At 36.2% G+C, this 20,051-nt stretch overlaps 1 protein-coding gene and 1 long non-coding RNA gene across 7 annotated transcripts in view; one reads left to right on the top strand and one right to left on the bottom strand.

The window, feature by feature from the left end:
• The window catches only part of LOC143908202 (uncharacterized), a 371,145-nt gene that overhangs the window by 64,531 nt on the left and 286,563 nt on the right, over positions 1-20,051 (bottom strand). For all 4 annotated transcript variants that reach the window (XR_013260058.1, XM_077425648.1, XM_077425649.1 and 1 more), the window contains one exon: positions 16,185-16,227. Coding sequence is in view for 3 of the 4 variants with exons in the window: in XM_077425647.1 (XP_077281773.1) it covers positions 16,185-16,227 (43 nt within the window). In the remaining variant the exon portion in view is untranslated. The remainder of the gene's footprint in view (positions 1-16,184; positions 16,228-20,051) is intronic.
• On the top strand, positions 2,873-9,356 carry LOC143908212 (uncharacterized). Of its 3 annotated transcripts, XR_013260075.1 has the most exons (5): positions 2,873-4,660; positions 4,752-5,075; positions 5,339-5,638; positions 6,130-6,338; positions 8,222-9,356. It is a non-coding gene; the product is annotated as an uncharacterized LOC143908212 (long non-coding RNA). The 3 variants fall into 3 exon arrangements; XR_013260076.1 differs by having other exon boundaries at positions 2,873-4,943; positions 8,222-9,354; XR_013260074.1 differs by having other exon boundaries at positions 2,873-5,075; positions 8,222-9,353.

Raw genomic sequence — 20,051 nt, forward strand, 5'->3', positions numbered from 1 at the left:
AAGACCACTTTCAGCCGGCTTATAAATCAAACAAACGAATGTGTGCGTGCATGCATTCTTAGAGAAAACCTGCTCCGTGAAGTAAAAATTTTGTTGTGTGTGTGTAGCTGCTATACCGCTGTTTCTAACGAACGGTCTATAGAGCTTTGTGGTCAACTATTGTATCATTGAGAATGCTTGCACAATTTAGTTCTCATCGAGATTAATTCATCTCCGTAGCCTATTCCTGAAGAATTGCGTTTTATTAAATAATTGTTACAAAACACATGTAGATGCACGTCGTCGATGTGCATTGTGTCTCTCTCAGTCTCGACAGTAAAAATAATATGAATCACATGCAATTTACTGCGCTAAAAATAATCCCGGGGTACGTTTATTATAATTGTAAAGTCGACTTCTCGACGAACTAGATATCATATCCGAGACAGGACAAAAGACAGAAATGAGATGAAAAAAATGTGGAGACGTAGGGAGAGCAGCTCTAAACAATACAGTAGCCATAAATTATCGGAGCTAATAGTGCCCAACAAATGCTTGTCCATACTTGAGCACATGATGTCGGTTCGCGCCTGCAGTCTAATATCTTCGTGGCGTTTAATAAATATGTCGCGGAGGCAATACGTCATAACTTTTACACGCGTGTGTACATATGTGTGTGCATATGTGCAAGTATATGCACGGCAGTCGAGCAACGTGACGTCGTTAAGTTACATAATGCTCGGCTCGAACGCTTAATCGCTGCACAATGTTGCCGACTGCCTGTGTCTCTTTCTGTCTCTCTAACGCTCTGTACGCATACTGATAAAATAGGCGCACGTGACGAATACATAATTTCACTACAAATGTTCGTGCATCGTACGTTTTCATTAACAAAAAGCATTTCCAGATTAGAATCTCAGTACATTTCGCAGATTGCTCATTCATAGTTTTACCGACGTGATGGAGTCAGCTATAAGGTTTTTCTTTTCTCAATAGGGTAATAAAATTTCTATAATAGTACTTGTACCTGTCATTCATTTTTAATGAAACTTTCATCAGCTACAATTCGCTATACTATCGATACAATTAAATATTCATTTTAGAAATGTTTCTAACCACGTACAAAAATTGATTACTAAAAGGCATTGGTTTAGACATTTACTGCACAGCTATTGAAAGTCGAAGACAAATGGAACGATAGCTCGAACATAATTTACCTGTCCGCAACCTTCCGTTCTTTCAAAAGAATTGCTTAGACGGCAAGCGTCTAAGAAGCGAAAACTTCTTAATTTTAAAGTCCTTTTGTTTGCCTGCTACTCGACTTTAACATATATCTTCAGTTAGGGTCTTTGACATACATATAACTCTTAATAAAATGTGTTAAAAAAAAATATCCTCCGCTGTTTTTTTCTTTTTTAAAAATTTCCTTTAATATCAGTATTTAAAAATAAATCATACAATTTTCATGCAATAAATTTAATTATTGTTTGTTATAAGTAATAGCACGTATAGAAAAATGGCAAATTGTCCAATGAGATTAATAAAACTTTCTGTGAATAATAAATTGCAAATATAAATCAATAATTCGTATAATCCTTGATGAAAATAAATGGTTGTAATAAATAAAATCATATAAATCATGCAATATTTTTTTGCAATGTTTAAAAATAATTATAAAAATGTATGGATTTAAAAATAGTAATAAATAGATATATTAAGAAAAATATATAATAGCGTAAAAATGAAAATAATTAAGTTTGATATCAATTTCCCTGTTACGTAGGCAGATCTGATCTCTTAAGATTCGTTAAATTGCTTTGGTAAGATCGTTGGAGACTGACAAGGATGGTCCCCCAATGATGGGGATAGTAGTAAAGGCATTGTGGTCAGGTCGTAGCCAGAGTGGCAGGTGCTGTCCGTAATGGCCGCCCATCGAGGCAGACGGGAAGAACGGTGGAAGTTTGTCGGTGCAAAAAAGTGCTGTGTGAGTTATGGACGCGGCGTGGAAGACTATTTGGCAGTATCAACTGACTCGATTACGTCGTTGCGTATTAATTAAATATTGACGCGACAAGCCTACTTCGCAGATACGCAGATACGTGAGAAGACTAAGAAAGAAACGCAGGTGAAACGTGTTCCGAAAATATTTTTCGTGCGGTTGTCAGTGTAGTGGCTCGATTTTAGTGCGTACCTTATAAATCGAACGACCTTGTCAGTAATTCTTCGATATTGCGACGGTAATATAAAAAGTAAATCATTACATTAATTAGAAAGTATTATGCTTTTTTTTATTATGCATTTAACTGTTAAACATGTTTATTAATTCAATTATATAAAACTGCTCAAACATATTTTGCTGATTAAATAACAAACGTACCAATTTTCAATTAATGTATAAAGTGAAACTGTATTAAAGTTTCATGTATAAATTATCGCTGAGAGATATTCGCGATTTAAAAAGATTACAAAATAAAATTTACCATAAATTTTGATTTTTCTAACCAATTTGAATATCTAGAAATCTACTCTTCTAATATTTTCATCCATAACCGACAGAACCATGAAAAACGTATCTAAGAACACTTTCGAATCAATTATTTTATCATGTAGTCATCTTTCCTTACGGCCACAGCTATAGACGTGGTCTTTGTCTGGCGGTATAATCGTTCTGATCGCCGAGCAAATAAATATATTCTTCATACCTATGAAGCACTGATGTATGTTTCCAAAGTATCTATTATTTCAGCCCGAAGCAACATGGTAATATATGTATATATGTAAATATATATATATATTTATTTATATATATATATACAATCTCTAAAACTGAACTATTTGAAAAGGAAATATTTCTAATTTCAACTAAATCCTCGAATAAGAATATGTGATACAAATATGACACGCAAATATATAATACTTAATACTTAATAAATTTTTTAAAAAATATTTGCTGTAGGCAAATTCTAAATAGATATATGTATATGTATATTTGTATAACTTAAAATGGATAAAGCCATTACTATGTAACGGATTCATGTGACAATGTCCATTTCAGAAAGCATTAGTGTCTCTCATATTAGAAGTCCTGCTTTATTAATTGATCGAAACAGACCCTGACGACGATATACGAAGATTAATACTGGCTGCTAACAATAATTTCTACGGCATGAAATTTGCAAAACGGTGAGGTAGCGTATGGTTGTTGTCGGTATATAAAGTCAGACTAGTGCACGAGTTGTATGTACATGCGAACAGCTCGTCCATCAAATTGAGAACCCTGGCAGTCGCTATACTGGCGGCGGCGTGACGTACCGATCAGCGCCTCAACGCCTCGGCAGTCTGCGCGCGTTACGCTTATGCCCACATATACATATAAACATTTTTTCATTCTCGTCATAATTCGTGGACGCAAAAAATTCACATGTAATTCTCTTTAAAAAGGATTACAACTAACAGGATGTGCCTCGACAATTACTTTTTTTTTTTTCGTCAATATCTCAATAAGAGAGTTAGACTGAAAATTACAAAATGAAGTTATGCGATGCATTGTGAGAAGAGAATAAATAGAAGATAGTTATTCCTCTTTGTAATAATGTGTGTCCGGAATTTTCTTAATGTCTGAACTGCTTCAGTCGAATCTATACAGCTACAGACATCGAAAATTGATCAAACAGTTCCGCTGAAAACTGTATACGCCTTTCTGAACTTGAAACTTAAATGTTTCTACTTCACACAGTTTACTGCAATCACACAGTTTGTTCGAATCTTTTATCTGGGCTCTGTTATATATATGAATATTATGTAATTATTTTATTATCAAAACAGGAACGAAACTTAAATATAATAAAAATAACAAGCTTATTGAAGTTCTTCGAGAAGCACCATGCGCGCGCGCGGGTCAAAATTACTAGTTGCGAGAGGAATAAGAAGCAAGACGTGGGACAGGACGCGGAGACGATACGATCGATCAAAGATTATACCTTAAGTCGGACGTTATATACAGCGCGAATAGCGTGATTGGACGCAAGGCGATGCTTAAATTAAAATGCGAAAGGTCCGCGAGATACACGTACATGTGTACCTGTAGGCACACATCTCGGCTAATGGCGCCAAGGTTGGACTCGGAACTAGTCTTGCAGAGTGCAACAGTAATCTCTCGATTGGTAGACCAGCGATGGTATTACGCCGGAATGATTATGAAAATTGTGTTCTTGCTAATCCTTCGTCACGCCACTCGCGATGTTCGCTTTTCATTCCGCGCTTCCGCTTAATCATACGTGATTTCTTACTTTATAATGCCGTCGATAAGTATATAATTACGAGTTTAGCACTGTAACAACAGATGAATAGCAGAACGAATATATTTTATTCATCTGAAACAATGATGTGTGAATATGTCTTAAGAAAACTGATTACGAGAAAAAAACACAAACTTTATTATGTTCAGATTACTCGAAACTTATTTTTGAATCTTTCATTTCGTTATTTCCGTTAATTAATTACTCAATGGTAAAAATTGCATAGAGAAGGGTGGAATATATTCAATATTAGAAAAACAGCTAGAAATAGAATAAGAAATAAAATAACATATCCAATGTGTTGTCTATTTTTAATTTTTACATTTTTACTTTCGAGATATTCAAGACTGCCAAACATCCGGCATGACGTACAATAATAACTAGTATGTGTCTCGTATATCTCCTGCGTTATATTCTTACTTTCCCTTGTCGAAAGGCGCATATTGTAACTAAAGAGCGCGCATTTTTTGAGAGGGCTCCAATGTTTTTCGATTGAACAGTACGAGCGGCGGGCGTGGAGAAGGGAAAAAGGGCGTAGTAAGTCATACGGAGAGGCTCGTACGTCATACTTCATCCGGGCCAACGGAGCAACACACGGAAAGGGTTCTCTCCATATACGAAGAACGCACTCACTCAGGCTGCCTCTTTAGGTCGCGATGCCATAGTGTGAGTGTCTGTGTTACACGTGCCTGAGTTTTCGTACACCTTTATACATGGAAGAAATCCGGACCGCTTGATCACCTGTGTGCAACATGCACGCCTACACTCGATGCATATCCGTCATATAATCCTCTAATAGTATGCAACAATTGATTTTAAGATACGCATTGATATGAGAGGCAGCCTTTTTACGAATAACTAAACACCATTTTTATCGCATTCTTTTTCTCATCACATTCTTATTAGTTATCTATATTTTTAATTTTACAGAGAAGAATATATAAAAATTATAAAATAAAATATTTTGATGATAATAAATGTGATATCCTTCGTAACAATTAATCACAAAAATAATTTATATGTTTATTTATATTTTGAACTAATAAACATTTATTTCATAGATGATGCTAATAAATCGTGCGAAGAAAAGCCCGAATTTGTGCAAGGCAAGACTTTGGAGTGTTTCTGTTCCGTAAAAGGGGAATCTTACGACTCATGAAGATCAGAGCTGATCTTCTCCGATACGAGAGTAGAGCGCTGTATTACCGGCAAACCTCATAAACGGCCATAGCAGCAAGTGGGGGTTTCTCGGAGAAGGAGGGATAAACGAGCCGAGCCACGATTTCGTTGTCGTAAACGTCAAAGTTACGGTTACAACGTTGTTTCTAGCTGCTTTATATTGAACGAGGTTGCTCCCCGAGGTACGTAACACCTACCTACTCGCAACCGTCGTATTGCAGAAAGTAGCACTATATGCTCCTTTCCAACTCGGGAGCGACGCTGACACCACGTGGCTTTTACGCGGGAATCCGGCGGAGGAGTTCGAGATTCGTTGAATATCCTTACGACCGTACCACGCGCTAGCTAATATTAATTTCTTTTTTGTAATTCACACATTAATAACAGATACATATTTTATTCAAACAAATTAATATAGATTAATTAGCGTCTTATTTCTTTTTTTGTCTTTGACAAAGATTGCTGAACTATTCGTCATTGCGAAAACAAATTACATTACATTAATTTTTTTAAGCAGCATTTATTTAAATGCATCGGAAGTATGAATGTAAACTTCGAAAACGGAAGCTATACATTAATGGCACGTTTATTCGGCATATTTATCTTGATTAATACTCCCGTATCAAGTTATCGTGCAACCCTTAATGTAGCTTTAAAAAGGATCCTTTTTTAGATCTGCACCGTAAAAGAGGTTCACTCTCAATAGGCTGGAATGAAGAGATGCCTAAATAGCACCCCAGCCTCTATCGTCGCGCCCTCTAATTACCCTGTAGACGCAGTCACCCCTCAATGAAGAGTGATAAATATTGTTCGCGTTTAGATATATCCCGAGAAAGTGAATCAGCTCTATAAAGAAAGATATATGCTATCTCATTGCTATTGGTAAGTATCGCAGATTATTTAGTGAACACTATGTTTCTAATTAAAAGAAGAAATTACTACTTTTAGTATTAAATATAGAAAAAATTAATGTTAATATTATGTAAAATATTAGAAAAAAGTTTCGAAATTTAAATATTAATAGTATTCGCTATAAACTGAGATCGCGCGTTTACTTATTATATACTATCTGCAAAAATATAGACGAAAACAAAAGATTTAAATTAAAGATCGCTTCCATCTTTGATGAAGTCATTTTTTTTTATTGTTGATTAAGCATTTTTTGCTTAAGTTAATGAGTACATGATTCTTATACTTCGAACTTTTTTATCACTTTATCACTATGTGTATCTGTTATTGAATTGACGGTATTGATAAATGCGTGTAAAGTATAACATCACATAGAAGATAGAAGTAAATAAATAAAAGTAGATACAGCACATTAATCACGCGCGCGTGCCGAAAATCGGTAGCTTCCTAAGTGATTTATAAAATGCACATTAACAAAAAAAAAGTAACGACAAAATGTACGTTTGATCATTGGAAATAATGTTTTTTTATAAAAAATAAAAAACTACAAAATTGTAAATTTGTTCTTTTAATATCAAGTAATATATTAACCAGACTTATATTACGGACGCCATGTCTACCTTCACATTTATTATATATGAATTGGACATATAATCGATCTCGCAATCGTTTATCATACACTTACGATACACAAAGGTGTAGTTAGAAGCGCGATAAATTAAGCGACAAATGCAGTATTTCACACTAGCATGCATTCTAACTATATAATTATCTTTACCGCGATAAGTATTTAAAGAATGAATAGAGACAATAGGCATAGACGCATATATATATTTTTAGCTTTTCATAATAGCTGCAGTAAAGGTTTAAATGGTATTATTATGTTGTCACACGGTATAAGTTATATACTAATTTAATTTTAATAGAGTCACTCTCTGCATCATACATTTGAAACAGATTTTATAAAAGTGTTAATTAGAAATTTTATATAGTAAAATGCAATGTAACACTAATGTCAATATAATAATGTATCATAATAATCATATATATTTCTACACTTGTTATCTAATCTAAATATAATTATTCCAAATATCACGGAAGCTACGACATGTAAATTAATTTCCTGCACAGCCGAGGCTACAAATCAGAGTCATTTATCGTATTTGATAATAGATGAATGCCGATAGACATTGATAGCTCTATATTTAACTGCAAATCTACTACAAATTAATCCATAATCCTGTACCGATAAATTTTCCTACATGCTCGATTGTACCAACAACACTGAAAAGCACTTGCCAGAGAGTGCGAAATGAGTCAACGACTTTCAATCCGCGAGTGCATAGAACCTGTTATACGAGTATGCGACCAATCAAATACTTTTTCTCATTCCTACGATTCCTATAAACACTGCGTTCCATGTATCATCAAAGCAATTCGTAACCCGTAATCAATGATCCGGAACATCCAATTGATCGAGATAAAGATGAATGAAAACTATTCCTTTCAATTCTTAAACAGATGATAAGTAAAATATAATAACTTTGTGCGTGCACGTATGTGTGTGCTCGCGCGTAGGTTTTTCATTAAAAATGTATTACAATTTAAAATTAATAAATTACTAAATTATCGTAATAATTAGGAATTTCAGGAAATTTCTAAAGTAGAGCAAGTTCTTGAGCGATATAATATAGCTTACAAAGTGATAATGAAAAGATGTACGTTTGAATATTAAAAATTGTTTTTTATAAGAAAAAATTTACGTTGCAGAATTTACATACTACAAAATTCATTGAATAATATTTTGGTGTTTCTTAAAATAATTCCTTCCTTTATATGTAAAATATCTTTTGTAGTTGAAGATGAAGGAAAAAAGAAGTGACTCTTAAACCCGACCGAAAAAAACAGTAAAGAAGATTCCCGTCGAGAAGGAAGAGCTAGAGGCGGTTTGGAGCAAAGAAAAAGGAGAGAGATAACAAAAAAAACTGCTAGCTAGCTAGAAACCTAGTCTCAGTTGAGCTGGTAAAGGAAATAGTCTCACCGAAAGTGCGATATAACCCTTGAGCCCTTGATTATATGTATATCTACTAACGGCAAACCAGAAGGTTATTCAGGAGTATCTCTCTCGCAATGAAAAGGACAAAGACACCGCTAGAAACAGCTGACTACTGGAATTCGGGGTTCCGGTGGGGTGAGTACAGTGGGGAAGGCACTTGAACCCCCAATTGGACGAGGACTTCCCCATTATACCCAACGTACCCAACGATTTTACACGCACTTGACTCCATTCTACCTATCTAGCAGACATAATTTTGCCAAGGTACACGGTCGATTTTCCACAACATAGCCCGCGCGTGTTGACATTGCACATGCGAAAATAAAAAACTCGTGAAATTTACATTTTATACGAATACGTATGGAAACGTGGGGTAAGACTAGCAATTTAAAAGTAATCATGAGCGCACATTTATTACTGTTATCATTTATTACTCGTTACTATGCTATCAAATAATAATTTATGCGCTCGACAATTAAGAGTCTAGAAAAATTTGCTACTTTAGAAGCGGCAATATCAATCTCAAACTTACGTAAGAAAAATTTCGATAAATGTTAGCTATAATAGCAATAATTTAATATCACTTTTACATGTTAGCTTTAGTTGCTACCAATTTTTTTGTCATCGTATTTATTCGACCAGAACCAGAAGGTAATGGAATGCTTTTAGTTTGTCAACGATTGTAAATCTATTATCACGGGTTTTATGACGGACACGCCGTATTTCAAAACGGCGCACAAATAGACTTGGCGAAAAGTTTCAACGCATTCGACGAATATAACATATATCTATATCTTCCGTTTTTTTTGTAAACAAAAGAAGAGTGAAATAACTCATCTTGTTCACGCGCAATAAAAAATTTTTCATCCATCTGGATTTATTCGTGATACACGTGAAACGTTCTATTCTATAATCTCATCCCGCACGATTTCTATAGGTAATTTGATCGCGTGGAAGCAATTTTAACAATTTAGTCTGGTATAACCAGACGGGCAAACCTGATCCACCACGCCTTCCCGACCACGTGGTCGTCCGCTCCCCACGTTTCCCCTAACCATAGCGGCTCCTATATTTCATCGCGGCTGTTATGATAATAGTCTTATAAGAGAGCATTTATGAATGCAAACTCACCTGCTATAGCCATCCAGGGGTAGAAGGTATGGTTGGTAGTAGGTTGCTGATGCAGTTGCGTGGCGACCGGTTGACTCGCGGACGAGTTTAAACTGCAGGTGTTCCAAGACGACGTGAGTGATCTTGACGAACTGTTGTTACCAGGACTCGATGCCGGATCGCCGCCTACGAGGCCACCGTAGCTGCTGACCCTTGTGCTCTCTGGGGTACACGCGGAGGGACGTACGACCGAATTACTCTGGCTGTTCGCTCCCGAGGTCGCTGACTGCCAAACGTCCTTGACCGCCGCCGCTGCCATCACCGCGGCATAACCGTTTTGATGGGTCGACGTTTGATCCTGTTGCTTACAGTCTTTCGTTGCCGTTGTTGAATATGAGGACGTGGTGTGACCGGTCGCCTCAGGTGTCGTCGAGTAAAGCTTGCAGGCCGTCGCAACGCTCGCATCATAAGGCGAGTCTTGAGGTGGTCTTGTATTGCTTCCACCGCCTGGGTGAATTCCTAACGAGGATGAGGTGTGATGATGATGCTGCGCCGAGGCGTAGGGCGACATACCTAATCCGAGTGGAAAACTTCGATACGCTGCTGCAGTGGCTGGATCATGATGTTGACTCGCCGCTCCTGTTTGATGATGGTGGCTTCCGTAGAAGCCACCTGCGGTCTGCTCAAAGTACGAGTTCATTATTCCGGGTATTTTGGATCACTTACACTAAAACACCGGCACTCAAAAAAAACGAAGAAAGAAGTCAGAGTTCAAAGCGGCCCGCAGTTACATGGAGTGCACACGGCTAGTCGAATTCACTAGTCCGTACTCCAATTCCGATGCCGGGTTACACCGATTTAACTTGTTCAAATTAAACAAAAGTAAAAACCTCTGACCTCGTATTACGTTCCGAGTTAAAACGTACGCGCTTAAGAAAGCGATATGTTTGACACGGGTGGCGACTAAGTGATAGAGTTGACGAGGGACAAATAAACGAGCATCAAACAATTTTAAGAGGTAATAAAAGTCATCGGCAGGTATAGCTGGTTACACCCAGAGTGTCAATATCAGTAGGCCGTAAGAGTGTAATTCAGAATGGGACTCATGTCAGCGGCCGGGAGCTTTTATGGTCTTGTTATGGTTACCGCTACAGGCAAAGCATAAACTGGTGGTCTCGACTATGGAAACGGGCGATGATCGTTAAACCGTTACGATGCAATAAACTTAGGTAATAAGACGGGCTATAAAATTGCCTGTGGGTTCCTCTACCGCGTGCTCGCCCGACGACGATTCGGTCAGCCGGCACGCGACAGCCACCCTCGCGGGCGGTTCTCTCTCTTTCTCTTTCTCTTCCTCTTTTTAAAATAAACTAAATTTTCGCGTTCGATCAGGTAAAGGCCTCTTGAAAAGCCGGTCGATCTGTCACGGAATCAAAAGTGACTCCGCTAGTTCGCACTGCACTAGCACTTGTCGTATTGTGACTTCGCTGACGACTGTCTGGTCCGGTACGAGTCAGAGAGGACGATGGGGATCGTAACGAATCACGGTATGCCAGTGCGGTGGTCCACGGCACACTACCGCTTTTCTCGCGCCCCGTGTACCGCCACTCTGTACCGTCGTCCGTCTCTTGCTCGCTCGTTCACCTCGTTTCGTCTCTGTTCTTCGCAGTCGATTTCTCTCGCACTCTCTCCGAAGTTTCCTTCCCTGTTTCACCAACCACCGTTTCTCCGTCCACTCTCTCTCTCACTCTCCGTCACGGTCACTCCTACCCATTCGTGCGGTTGTCGCTTCTCACTCGCGCCGTACTCTTCCTCCGGAGTACTACGTCCTAACGGAGAGATCGCAGTGCCCGTATCCCTCCTTGTCCCTCGTATACCATCCCCCTCCTGGTACGATAACCGAGCTCTCTCGCTCTGTCTACTGTCGTTGTTGTCCCCCCCTTCCACCCCCAACGCGTTCCCCCCACAATTGCTCTCTCACCCTCTGATTCTGTCTCGCTCCACCTCTCAACGATATTCGTCCTTTCCCTTCCCATTCGATTTAACCTCTCCCTCTTTCTCACGATACGATTCCTCAGTGCCCCCTATCGAGCGTTCCAGTAACTCAACGACGTACCGCCAGATTAAATTCGTACTCGCTCGTCGTGCGCGTCACATTTGAGACGCGCGAGCCAGATAAGACTTCGGTAGGAAAGAGGAAAGAACTTCTCGTCGCGGCGCACGAAAGAAAGAGAAGAGACGAGATAGCAAATAAGAGAGGGATGAAAGCACGTAAGGACACGAGCAGAAACGGATAAGAAGACGGGGCAGGAGGAGGGTAAAGAAGAAAAGAAAGAACGTTATGCGCAATTGCAACAGCTAAGAGCAAGACGAAACGGAGCGAGTGCCGTTGCGATAGTGCCGAGAAGGGAGAATGTGCCGCTAAGGGAGGAGGTTATACTTAAGGACCAATCAGAATTGAATTCGTCACGAATACCGCGCTGGTGTGGTATGAAAGTTCCTACGCCGTGTGAAAGTAGTTCCAAGTCGGAACGACGCCCATGAGCGGCTAGGCACCGCCCCGCGGACCCCCACTACCGAAACGTGCGAGATACCGGTGGATACAGGCACGCTGTGTGCCCGTACCGGCGAGAGAAAGAGGGAGAGAAAGAAAGGGAGATGGAGAACCGCGCGGCACGCGCGTCACGCAACGTTTCTGCCTTCTCTTTCTCTCCTCTACGACCGTTCGTGGGGATACGTGCACCGCCACCTTTGAGTCTTGTAGCGAACTAACCTCGCCAGATCCATTCAGACATTCAAACGACCAACATCAACGAGCTATCTCGCGATTATCGTTATTGCAGTAGCAACATCGTAAATTTGTCGTGACGTGGAATAGCCTGATCGACAAGTCGTGCGCTAAACGGGTTTAGGAACGAAGAGCATTACGAAACATCTCGATCATTTGAAATTGCATTAGATCGAACTGGTCCGATATCGAGGCTTATACTTGACGATGCGAGGATGATGTAGAGATAAAAATAAATGTAAAGATAAGAATATATTATCGTAAACGCCTTTTACGAGGCATTTACCCTTGTTTTATTGATCAATTAAACGACGATCGCACAATTAAAATGTCGTAAAAGTGAGCTCCGTGAGGTCAGTAGTCAAATAAGCAACTTCTCACGGCGCGTGCCACGCTATAGTATCGGGAGTGTTTATTGGGATGTAAATGTCGCTGGATTATCGTCCCCGCGGTTCGCACCTCGTAAATTATTCCGTAACGAGCCGAGTAATGCCCATCATAAGCTGCTCGCTAGAGCTGACCCTAGTTATATGCTTACTCGTTCTTGTCATTATGAATACTTAGAGTATTAGCTTCCTGCTGTGCTCTCAAAAATACACGAGAGTAAAAGATATCCAAATTCGAATATTTAAGTCGGCATAAATGCAAAATGGTTGGACCGTTCTATAAGTAAACGAAAAAAATAACATCCGTAATATGTTCAAATAATCTGCTAAACAACTAGCTGCTACATCCTATTTTTAATTATTATAAATAATATATAGATAATAAATATTATAAATAATATAAATATAAATATAAAAAAGAATGTAATGCATAATGCTATTATATAGTTATATTCCTAATAGATGGTTGTATCTTCACTACACATACACATCGTTAATCGCTACACTGAAAAAGCGTATAAATTACATAAAAGTTTATTAAGCTTTTAATTTGATGGTGCCGTTGATGAAGACCCAATACAGTTTTCGCTTTGCGAGACTCCGACAGGTGGCAGCCCGTTTGCTTGAAAATCATGACGGCAATAAACTTCGGTTTTATGACCACTTGAACAGAATCGTAAAAGTCAGGGCCTTTAAGCTTATAACGTAGAAGGGCGCGTGTCGAATATAGTGGGGGCGTGAGGAAAGTCACCATGTGAATGGGGAAGGTGTAACGGGCCATATGGATACTCAAAAATGGGCCTAAATGCCTTCTTTAAAACGGCATTTACATCGAATGGCTAGTTTCAAAGATATCCCCCTTTAGTATCAAATATCCGTTTAACGAATTTAAATTTGATGAATCTACCGATAAAACTCCCTATCTACTGCTTGTATGTTATTATACGTTTCATCGATGATTTCTGTTATTATGTTAGTGTACTTTAGTTTTAAATTACACGCTGTAGAAATTGAGTATTTCGTGCTTATTGTTATACCGTGATATATTCCACGCGGTACGAGCAAAAACGCAGGTATCTTCGCTAACTATCGATAAAAAAAATCCATGTGAATGATAGATGGTTCACTCTATAGATAGATCTAAAAAAAAAAAAACTAAAATGACGAAACGAGAATTTTGAAGGAGGGATTAGGAGGCGTAGCTATACGAGAAGACGAACACTAAAACGATGGGGCCATTGCACCCGAGTCGGGCAAATCTGCGCTCTTATTGCTAAACCAGCATTCATTCCTCATCGCTCTGGTGGCTTTGGCTCCTCCACTTTTCTCCAAGCAATGGTTCAACGCACTGCTTGGGCTCTCATTCTGATGGTTGAATCTTCCTTCTTTCTCTATATTAACATTGCTTTTTGTATTGCACATTCCTACGCACTCACTATCTCGCATTCTCTTTTTCGTATTCAATTTAATAATATTTATAATCAACAAACATTGACATTTTAAGATAACATTGAGATTATTGCTGTTATTATTTCTTCTTAAAGATATTGTGAAACTCAAAATACGAAACATGACAACGAAAGAAAATAGTGAACTGGATGATATTTTAGCAAATTACGTTTTGAGTGTTATAATCAAAATGTTAAATATAGCATCTAATTTGAAGCTAATGTGAATAAATAAAAATTTCTTTGATTGTAATATTAATAATATAAAAACTAAAATCTTGAAATATAATTTCTTTTAATTATGTAATAATTTAATTTTTACTAACAGCGGTACTGATGTACTCTAAGAGATATAATCTTAAATGGATTAGCATGTGCGTGTGTATTTTACGATATTATATAGCTTTTCTAACTAGACAATGTTATTCTTGCTTTATCATACCATTGAAAGTTCATAAATTTTAAAAAATCTTATAATTAGCACACTTATATTGATTGGCAGTGCATCAGGAGTAAAGATAAAATCACATAGCAAGGATTTGGAAGATGCTTCCTTTGCCATCTGGCGGTCTTTCGTGTCATCACCTGATTGTAAAGGTTGCATCAAATTTTCTGTAGTTTCGCAGTCGATATTAGGAATTTTATAATAATCATCGACGCCTATAAATATTTAAAATGTATATTGCACAATCTCAAAAATTTTAAATTCAAACCATCACTGCTGTTATCTTTACAAACAAGACAGTTGCCATCAATTTTCGCGATGCACAGGTGCATTTATAAATTACGAGACAAAACATGGTATTTACATGTTTATTTTTTCTGTTACAGATTAATAACTAAAACGAGAACATCGACACTTGCAAGTATGATAATGACTGAAAGACGTATGAACGAATTTCTTGCGAGACAAAAAAGTAACTGGAAAATTATCAAGAGTAAAACGAGTTTGTAATAAGAAGAAAGGAACGCGCGAGGACAGCTATTATAACCCAGTAGTAATTGACGACCAATTTATTTAATACGTTCAAGACTCGTGTTAAAGCTTAAGAGTGATCTACCTTACCGATTGAGAAACTCTCTCGCAGGTGAGGCTAGTGAGATAAGGCAAATAAGGATAACCGTGTTAGTAGAAACCTTCACCTGAGGATGTTAGAACATCGTAAAAACACGTAATTCGTCTACAGTAGTTAGACGTTATATAATTAAATAACATCAGATAAATTACTACCTGATGCTCGCGTTACGTTTTTGATGGCACAATAACTACTTAAAATCGCTTTGTTCTTGGTAGCTTGATGTCTGCGTAATCGATAATTGTCGATAGAAAAAAACATATGAGAATCGGATTAAATCGAATTAAATAATTTACTTTACAGAGATATTAATAAATTTTATGAAAAAATGGAATGTAGTAGTCCATAATTTATTGCAGAGATTGAAATATTTCGATTCATGAGTGTGTGTTATTTCTATATCTTTTATATTCTATAATAGATTTCTGGAAATATTTTAAAATTCCATAATTTATTTATATGTACTGTGACGGCGGCGGGGCGCTGCCACAAAGCGGCGGGCCGCAACGTCACAGTACATTTATAGAACTTTTTATACACATATTTTATATGTGTACAAATTTAATATTTAATATGAAATATAAAATAAAATGAACAACTTATTTTAATTTACTATGTGTAAAACACACAGGTAAGTTGCATCAATACGTTTGAATTGAAACATAAAATGAAATGAATGAGGCCATAAATACTTAGAGCTAATGTTAGGGTGCGGGTAAGCTATTGCTAGAGAACCATTAATTATGCTAACATTGTAAGAGAACACGCATTATATCCTTGTAAAGAACGACATTTGTCCGTTATAGAATATATACTATAGAAAAAATTTATTTATAATTATAACACAATTGGTTTAGATAAAAAAATGTTGTCGTATATTTTTCTTTTATCGTGTAATAATTAATAAAAACTAATTTGTAATACTGCATAAACAAAATTAATATTAATATCTTACCTTGTCATGTTGAATGCATGAATCAGCAAGTTGGACATCCGATCTGAAAAGAGATATATATTTTGTATAACGTAATGCAAGAAAATGCACCAATATTTATTTCATTTATTGCATATGTTAAATTTTTAATAATGATATTTATGTAAAATTCTTATATACACCCTTTATATTGTTAAAAAGTATTTCGGTTTAATAAAAATATTATTTTAAAAAAAATCCATAGAAGGGAAATATATAGAGAATCCGGCACACTATACTGTAAATGAGTATATAAAAGCATATAGCGTAATATTCTATGAATATCTGAACACTGAACGCGTTTACTTTGTACAAATATGATCATCGAAGCATAAGCTTCTGAATTCGCTGTTTGTATCAAATGAATAATGAATGCCTGATTCTGAGCCCTACAATGATATTCTGTTTGATAAGAACACTGATGCTCTTTGTGCTCTGATCGTGTCACATTAAGATTGACGGAGAACTTATCACAGATGATCATGCAATTCTTGCGTCAGATTTCAACTCTTATAATATTAAATTTTTTACTTGTCTTAAACTTAATTTTATTCCAATTTCTACGAAAATAAAGGGAAGACATATAATCACACATTACGATTTTTAATCATTATCGATTTAAAGCTAAGATTTTTTAGATAGAATAATGTTTTATATTTTTCTAATTCTGATTCGTTCGAAATTTTTTCGTGGCACATGCCATTTCATAATAAGTATACGTAAAAAGTCAATAATAACATAAAAAATAAGTTTTCATTACTTAGCATGTACATTACGTTGAATAATCTGTGAATAGTTTTCTAGCGCGTTTATAGCATCAAGCTGAAACTGCGCTATATACAGTACGAGATAATCTAACCAATCCGCAAAGTCTCAATCAGCAAATTTAGTATAACAACAAGACCACAGGAGATAGTATTACGTAACATCGAGCGTGTGTATTAATACTCGTTCCATTGAAACGTTGAAGATCGCGTCTAATACAACAGTAATGCATTGCATTATTACTCTGCAACTCAAAGCTTCGGCATGTTGTGCCATAGAATTGACTGTATGATGTAAATTTGCAATTCAAACGTTCACAAACATAACATGAATAAATCGGTGGAAGAGGATCGAAGAAAAGTGATGGAGGTAAATGTGAAAACGGAGAAATACAGGACTGGAGAGAAATATATAGAGCATATAAGAATTTATCTCAACGATTGCGCGAAAAATATCTCACGAAGCATACAAAATTTTACAAAACTTGCTAGTCACATAATAATTATATGTAGTACTTCAAATATTCTGTTTTGCTACATATTTCATGAATTTTTAAATGATTAAATAAAATTATTATACAATAATTTTGGACTTTTAAAATCATAATTTGTAGATATATTTTTTTTACAATATATTGTATATATATTGTATACTATAGTTCATTGACTTTCTTGTCGTAAATATGAGAGCACAGAACATCTTTGTTTTTTAATAAGAACATAATCGTATGATTCGTTCCATGCAGAACCGCGTCAGCCGCATAACGAAAAAGTGGAGGACAATACCTTTTATGTCAGATATTAATAAAGTTCAATGCGTCAGGCACAACCCTTCAGAACCCTTGCGAAAGCAATGATAGCGTAAGATCCACAAAGGACGACGACGATTTACAACCGACGATAATGCTTTAATACAAAAGCCGAATGAAGAATGTCTTTATTAAAGCGCTCTGTACCGAATTTAGGTCAGCGTCTTCCATCACGAAAGTCGTTTTAGATGCAACTACCATGATGATTTCTTTCATGGAGGTTATTTGAATTGGAGAGAGGGCATAGAATCGGGCGGATCCTAAACTGAGAGACGCTCTAAAAGAAAGGGGAGTGACTTCAGGTATTTGTACCCCCGGAATCCTTCTCGACAACCCCGCCTCCAAAATAGTCTCTGGACCATCTTGCACAACATTCCTTTTGTAGACGTCAAGGTCAAGACTGGCTAGGAAAATATGGTATCCTCTGCGTCAGAAAAATTGTACACGTTTCTCGACATTCCATTCCGCTTGCGGCGTGGCGGACAATCTGTTTTGATCTTAAGATATTAAGCACAGTAACATGTGACAAGAATAAATTATGTGCTAGATATACGACACTGTCTTGATTAAAACGTGAGAAAAGATTTCGCGAAGATTCTTAGTTGATTATAAAACTCCATAAAATTCCACATTCTTTTGTTCTTCGTCAAGATATTAAAAAACTCAATAAAAATGCAAAACAATATATATATATACATAAATATTTCACAATAAAAAAATATAATATTTTAAAATTAAACATATCAATTCTCTCTTTTTAATTACAATAATAAATTACATTGAAAGATTATCACGTAAACATTATTAGAAGGATAACAATGCGTATGTATGTATAAATAGATAACGTTTACTTAAAGAGTATATAATCTTATTTTTCCATTTATATTTAATCTCGTGAATCTATTTCTTATATTTTTGTTAAATTAGAAGTGTTGCATTCGGACTGTCAGAATATCCATTTTGCACATGTTATTATTTCGGATAATAATGAAATCCGTGACACTAATTGAAAGAACTATAATAACACGTAACAGGTAAAAACCTGTACTGCGAAAAAATTTATAAAAAGAATATGGACAGAGCGCAGGATCAACGGACAAAATTGTACTGAAGTCTGGGGAAGAGGGTGATGAATAATGGATGATACGACGTGACCATCTCGCGCCCAGTATGACCTGTAGGAGTTAGCCGTAATGGTCCGTAAATTGGTAAACCACAGGGACAATGAAATCGGTGTGCTTCGTTCTGTAAACGCTCTGTTATTACGCGCTTTCCTGCCTGTATGATTATATCAAGCGCAGTGAACTAATATCAGAATAACAGAGCAATACAAACATGAAAAATTCAACTTGAGTTTTTTAGACTATTAAACGAAAGATGATAATGATATCACATATTATTATCATAATAGATTTCAATTGAAGTTTATCATATGCCCGTTAGATAATATATCGCAAAGTACATGTGTATATAATAAAAGACTATTTTTAGTGTCGCTGTATTCCAAATCATGCAATAAAGTAGATTATTTACTTTAATTTTATAATGACCAAAAATACTTCCCGTGTTACGTGTTAAGAAATGAATATTTTTTAAACAAATTATTACATGAATATCGAATCGATTAAAATTATGGTTATCGAATTTCCGTTGTCCGAAATTCACATCATAAACTCTAAAAAATTTGGTACTAGTTTCAACTAGATATCAAAAATATTTTGTGTGTTCCAAAATTCTGGTTTTATAATAAAATCCTCATGTAGCGTAAAGAAGTTTACAAATTGACGAAAATAACAACAATAATTTTGTGAAAAATTTTGCTAAAAGTAATCCAGTACTCGATCGGGAGACAAAGGCAGAAGTTGTTCATATAAAATCATTGTTTTTATATAGAGAACTGCAAACAAATAGGTACTGTGAGGCTTAACAGGCATAATACTAGAGAAAATTGTCTTCAGGAGGTATATTCTAACTTGTCTAAGCTGCTATACAAATAAGTGACATTAGCTCTTAACTTTGTAGGCATTTATAACACAGATTGTATCAAGAAATTTTAATATAAGAATGTTCAAATTATCAATGCTACATGAGCAAGATATTTATCATTAATTTTGATTTAATTACGGTAGGATCAAGAAAAGATATAATTTCAAAAAACATCTATATAAATAAATTTTTATCACCAAAATATCTTTATATTTCAACGTTGTATATAATCATCATATTTAAGAATATAATTATTAATAATTGTTGTGCACGAAGCATGACTAATGTGA

This window comes from Temnothorax americanus, unplaced genomic scaffold (genome assembly GCF_048541705.1).
Source record: "Temnothorax americanus isolate GAGA-0224 unplaced genomic scaffold, ASM4854170v1 Scaffold9, whole genome shotgun sequence".
Taxonomy (NCBI): domain Eukaryota; kingdom Metazoa; phylum Arthropoda; class Insecta; order Hymenoptera; family Formicidae; genus Temnothorax; species Temnothorax americanus.